The 6322-nt window shown below is 48.5% G+C and overlaps 1 protein-coding gene across 1 annotated transcript in view; it reads left to right on the forward strand.

Annotated features, from left to right (window-relative positions):
- The window catches only part of ADAMTS16 (ADAM metallopeptidase with thrombospondin type 1 motif, 16), a 195796-nt gene that overhangs the window by 1347 nt on the left and 188127 nt on the right, over window positions 1-6322 (forward strand). Inside the window, exons 3-4 of the mRNA XM_010857145.1 lie at window positions 33-164; window positions 252-354. Coding sequence (XP_010855447.1) covers window positions 33-164; window positions 252-354 — 235 coding nt within the window. The remainder of the gene's footprint in view (window positions 1-32; window positions 165-251; window positions 355-6322) is intronic.

A 6322-nucleotide genomic window follows, 5' to 3' on the forward strand; every position in this document is an offset into this window, starting at 1 on the left:
CCCGCGGCCCGGGCCCCTCCGAGCGCCCCTAGATGGAGCCGTGCGTTCTCCCCGCGGCGGCGCAGCGCGGGCGGCGGACGCGGGGCGCGCTGGGCGGCCGGGCCATGCGGGTCCTCGGCCGCGCGGCGCTCTGGGTGCTGCTGCTGGCGCAGGTGGGTGTGCAGGTGGGTCCAGACGGCGCGGGCGGGGTTCCCCGGAGCCCCCCCTGCGCAGCCGGGTCTCACCGAGGTCTCGCCGCTGTTTTCCCGCAGGCACCTGCTTGCGCCGTGGGACCCGCAGTGGCCTCGCCGGGAAGCCCGAGCGTCCGGCGTCCTCCTGGACCCGCGGAGTGGCCGGGCTGGGGGGAAAAGGGCGGTAAGTCCGCGCGGGGCGGGAGGGTGGTTCGAACCTTTTCCGCGGAGCAGCTTGTAAACGCCCGAAGGCTGGTTTACAAAGCGCCGCGAAGGTTCCTAACTCAGGGAATTCCCTGTAAGACGCTGCGGCGCTTCGCCAGCGAACACCGCTGAGTCAACTTTCAGCAATATTTATATCATTTCCCAGTAAAACAGATGCGATTTACCAGGGTTATTACCGTAAGCATTAGGGAAGAAAGCAAGGGAATGTATTTAGATGAAATAGAAGGGAGAAATAACCTAGGAGTTATATTAATGCAGACACCAAAGCGATTACAAAGCTTACAACGCCTTTCTCCATCCCCTCGTCCCCTCCTTCACCTGTTCCCTTTCTGGCCTTTTACAGCGAACACCCTCCATTGCCAGAAAACTAGAAACTAGAACAACCATAGGACCAAGCAGTCCCTCTGCTGGGCATATACCCTGCCTGCCTGCCTGTTCAGTCGTGTCCGACTCTTTGCCCCTGGTGGACTGTAGCCCACCAGGCTCCTCTCTTCATGGGATTCTCCAGGCAAGAATACTGGAGTGGGTTGCCATTGCTTTCTCCAGGGGATTTTCCCGACCCAGGGATGGAACTCAGGTCTCCGGCATGGGCGGGTGGATTCTTTATCACTGAGCCACCTGGGAAGCCAGAGCAGGAGACAAAAAGACAGCTGTTCTGCTCAGTAGTTACCACCTTAGCATCGAAAGGCATGCTCCTGGAGAGCTGGTAGGATGGGTAATCAGCGTCTTGTGACTTCATAAGTGAAGTGAAGTGAAGTCGCTCAGTCGTGTTCGACTCTGCGACCCCATGGACTGTAGCCCACCAGGGTCCTCTGTCCATGGGACTGTAAGAGCAGTGTCCAAGTCCATGCCTTGTTTTGACATAAAAGCAGGTCAGAACTTTGCAGTGTGTGGTTGTACTTTCTCTCCTCACAAGAGGCATTTATTATTTCATGTGTCAGGGGGAGAGACCTCCCTGTCCTGACCTGCTTTAGGGTAGATCAGAAAGCAGGTGTTTAATTTCAGTTGCTAGCTGGCTTTTCATCTGAACCCAGTCCATTGGCAGTGGCTGAATACGAATACTTTGCATCGATTCCAAGAAGAAATTGCCATCTCAAATGTTGTTAGTGACTTATAGAAGAAGAATCAGGTTTGATTATCCCATCATATTTTTTTCAGTAAACCTTAAAAAATGAGTTAATAATTCAGAACTCCTGAACGTAGCTTCTTAATAAAACTCCTAAAGACAATCATTGAATTATATGCATTAATTATTGAGATTCCGCCTGTAAAAGCCTGTAAAGTGATAAATGAAATGTGGGAACGTAGAACCTTTTCCAAATCCACCAGAGGGCACCAGCGGTAAATAATAGAAAACATTTCTGTCCCTGTATTTGCCAGAGTTATTTCAAGCTCACCTGTTTGGGCTTGCCCTCATCCTCAGCGTTTCTCTTACGTTTCATTCTAGTATGTAATGACTTACACTGTAGTTAATTGTCTTTCCCCACTTAAAAAGTAAGATTTTTTGAAAATTCTAGCTTTCTAGAATCATGAGAACTCCTGAAGGTCTCAGAAGAATTTTCAAAGTGTTTCTTAACATTTATGGGGTTTTCTGGGAGGTAAAAGCTTTGGAGATACAGAATCACCTCCAGGAGGAGAACCCAAGACATCCTGCCCAAGTGTGCCCTTCTCCCTGGAGGAGCATCCTGTGAACTGGACTCCAGCCTGGCAGGCACGTGGCTCTGGTCACCTAACTCCTCAGCTGGGGGTCACAAGCCCAGAGTTCCTGAAAGAACCAGTTAGCTGGCTTGGTTGGAACCTCATGGGGAAGGTGGGCGCCATCGTCAGGGAGGTTCTAGCCCAGGGGACACGCCGCCCCCTCATCTCCCACTGTGTGGGTGTTTCGGGTCCAGTTATAGATGGCTAACTTGAGAGAGTGAGTTTCAGTGGAAAGCTCCCACAGGATCAGGGAAAGACTCCTTGTGCTCAGCAGTGACCTCTTTCGACCTAGGATGGCAGAGATGGAATAGACTGTGTGATGCTGGGGTTAGCTGACTGCTAGATGTCTGGGGATGCCTTCAAAACCTGGAGACTCAGATGATAAAAAATCTGCCTGCAATGCAGGAGACCCGAGTTTGAGTTCTGGGTCAGGAAGATGCCCTGGAGAACAGAATGGCAACCCACTTCAGTATCTTGCCTGGAGAATCCCATGGATGGAGGAGCCTGACAGGCTACAGTCTGTGACTTCACAAAGAGTCCGACATGACTGAGTGACTAACACTTTCTTTTCTTTCAAAACCTACATCTGGCTTTGAAATAACTCTTTTGGCCAAAAGGTTTGTTTAACACATATTTTAACCTCTATAGTCAATGTTCCTGGGTGTCTGGAGTAATTATGCAGTTAGAAATAGAACTCCATATATTCTGTGAGCAACAGTAGATATGTTCATTGAGATCAATTCTATTTTCAGACATTCGGTGCACCCCTTTCATTTTGGCTGATTCAGCATTGCTTTTCCTTAAGAGAAGACTTGAATGCTTTTTCTACAAATTAACCTTTGTCATAATAATAGCAGGTCTTTTTCAGAGCAAAGACAACAGCCATTCCTTTCTTCATGGGATCTTCCTGGCCGATGGGGTTGAACCCAGCTCTCCTGCACTGCGGGCAGTTCTTTACCATCTGAGCCACCAGGGAATCCCCAAAGATATAGCATGAGCTTGTTATTAATAACTTTTCAAAATCTAGGGTAAGCTAAGCTTCCAGGTCAAGGGTGGGAAGTTTTTAGAATTTTGTTTTGTTGAACAAGAGAGACCTGTGTGTGTGTGTGTGCATTCATAGTTTATATTGATTTATACTCACACATTCACATACCCTGAGACAGGGCAGGCTGGCCCAGTGCTTTGCTGGTAACTGTTTAACAACAGCTTCTTGGAGGCTCTGATTTGTCACGTGTTCTGGTTCCCATGGGCTAAATGCTCCCGCCGTGGCTGATGACAAGCTATGCGTGTGAGGCCCTGAACATGCAGTTAGGACTCAATGGACAAAATCCGTCCTCCAGAGCTGGCACCGGGCAGACCATGTACACTCACAGGTGGGCCATGCATCATGCACTCAGTCTGAGACTGAACTCTCCCTAGACTTGGTGCTTAGTCAAAAACAGCTCTTCAAATCAAGTTGATCAGGGTGCTGACTGCAGCAGCCATGTGTGTGTTTCTTCTCCTTAAAAACGCCTCTGTAGGGCTGAGGTCTTATTTTAGGGATTCTACAGGATCAGGAATCTCACTAATTTTTTTTTTCTTGATTTTACAAGCCAGTAGTTTGGGGGATTATCATTTTAAACCTTAAGCTTGAGAGTTAGTTTGAAACTATCATTTTATACCAATGATATATCACCTTCTCTCAGAGTAGTAGTAAGTGGACAGGGGAGAAGCTCTGCTTACTTTGTTCATTCATAGAATTCTGTGGCTACGAGCCTCTTCACGGTCATCTACACGGAACTGACAGTGTGTATTTGATGCGGAGGACTGCTGCCTGATAGAAGAGCCAGGGTTTCCCCACCTTGGAGATGCTCTAGATCTCTTGTTGAGGCAGCCTGTCTTGTGCCTGGAAGAATATGTACCAACCTTGCTGGACTCACCCACTATACCCCCACAACACTGCCCTCTCCTTCTGCTTTCTGAAAACCAAAGTGTCCCCCAATGTCCCCAGCATCTCCTGGGGGTGGGGGAGGGGTAGCACCCCCGCTGAGAGCCACTGGGCTCAGTTTTCACTCCTGTTCCCCTTCATCCTGGGAAGGGACTGTGATTGGTGACAGTGAGCGGCTTCTCGGTTGTTGGAGCCAGTGTGCTGTGCGAGCACGCACCAGGTCTCCAGAGCTGACTCTTAACCTCATCAGGAAATTTGTGAGCTGGTTTGTTGAAAATCAAAAGAAACTTGCAGGGAAACCATCATGTTCTAAAGAAGATTAGGACTTCTCTGGGGCACCAGTGGTTAGCTTCCACTACAGGGGGCTTGGGTTCGATCCCTGGTCTGGGTACCAAGGTCCAGAGAATAGATAAACAAATAAAGTAACATAAAATAAAAAAAGACCAAAACTAAAACACTGAAATCTCATCACTTCCCAGTTTTTAAAGGTTTTGCTGTTGTTTATCCTCTTGACAATACTTGCCTGTGTCGCCTCTGAGCAGTGCCTTACCATCCCACCTTCTCTGGATGGCACACTGACTCAGTGAACTTGGGTGAACTCTGGGAGATGGTGAAAGACTGGGAGGCCAGGTGTGCTGCAGTCCTTAGGATCGCAAAGCGTCAGATATGGTTTAGCGGCTGAGCGACAGCAGCATCTCCTCTGTATGGAGACGCTTTGTAACCATGTGCCACCTTGCAAACCTCTAAACTCCACGTTCAGTGATGTCGCCTGGGCAATTGACATCAGCCTCGGTGGGAGTGTTTATACCATGGAAATTGGCAAATGCTTTCCACCAGGCCATCCCCCCACCCCACCCCCACCATAGCTGGTTGTGAAAGAAGCATCAGCAGAATGCTGTGTGTGTTTCTGTAAAAGAGGCTTAAAAGTTACTTTGAAAAAGAGTTGTGGTAGGTCCCCCTTCCCCATAAAGGATAAAGATTGTATGTCCTCCCAAGTAAAGGTCAGAAGAATATGACTTTATGTCATATGGGAACAATCTGATTTTTTGAATGGTAATCATCTTTTTATGTGCAATAAATCTGCTCGTTACCAGGGTTTGGAACAGTCCCCAGGCTTTGTCCTCATTCCAGAGCCTCTGTCGGGATGGAAACAGGCGGGTGTGAGGTGGAGACTCCCCAAGGGCTCGCAGGGCAGGAAGAAAGGTGTTAACACAGCCACATCACACTAGCTTTTCCCCTGAGTTCAGAAAGCGGGATGAGGAAGGCAGTTGGGGAAACACAACTACATGAGCAAGAGCTTTTCCCTGTTTTTTGGAATGCCCAGGGACAGACTTCTTTTTATACAGTTCATGGGGTTCTCATGGAAAATTTACTGAATTGGTTTGCCATTCCTTCCCCCAGTGGACAGTGTATTAAAAAGCAAAGCCATCACTTTGCCAACAAAGGTCCATATAGTCAAGGCTATGGTCTTTCCAGTAGGCATGTACAGAGGTGAGAGTTGAACCATAAAGAAGGCTGAGCATTTAAAAATTGATGCTTTTCAGTTGTAGTGTTGAGAGTCCTTTGGACTGCAAGGAGATCAAACCAGTACATCCTAAAGGAAATCAACCCTGAATAGTCATGGAAGGACTGATGCTAAAGATGAAATTCCAATACTTTGGCCACCTGATACAAAGAGCCAGCTCACTGGAAAAGACCCTGATTCTGGGAAAGATTGAAGGCAGAAGGAGAAGGGGGGTAACAGGATGAGATGGTTGGAAGGCATCATGCTTCAGTGGACATGAGCTTTGGCAAACTCGGGAGATGGAGAGGGACAGAGAGGTGTGTGCTGCAGCCCATGGGGTCGCAGTCAGACACGACTGAATGACTGACCAACTACAAGCAGTCACTGGGGTCACACACTTACACCAGGATATTAATACCTAATTTGTTTCCTCCCCTTTTAAAATTATTGCATAGAATTCAAGCAGGTTTGTTTTACTTTCTTGTTTTCCTAACTAAAATGTGAAATAATCACAGTGTATTCTCCCATATCAGACACCAGGGCCCTGCTTTGATACATATTGCAAAGTTTGGTTGTCCATTGGCCAGTCAGCACCTGTTGACTGTCTAATCTGTATGGGCCCCAGATCACCAGTTACCTGGACGATGGGCCAGGTCTGTAAGCCCGCGAATAGCCCTCCAGGGGTTGACATCAAAGCCCTTGACCCGAGGAAGCAGGAAGCCTGGGCTCAAACAGGCCATGGCCAAGAGTTCGGTTATGGGCTGAGTGCCGGGCCCTTGACACTCACCTTGCTGAGGA

This window comes from Bison bison, unplaced genomic scaffold (genome assembly GCF_000754665.1).
Source record: "Bison bison bison isolate TAMUID 2011002044 unplaced genomic scaffold, Bison_UMD1.0 scf7180017864377, whole genome shotgun sequence".
Taxonomy (NCBI): domain Eukaryota; kingdom Metazoa; phylum Chordata; class Mammalia; order Artiodactyla; family Bovidae; genus Bison; species Bison bison.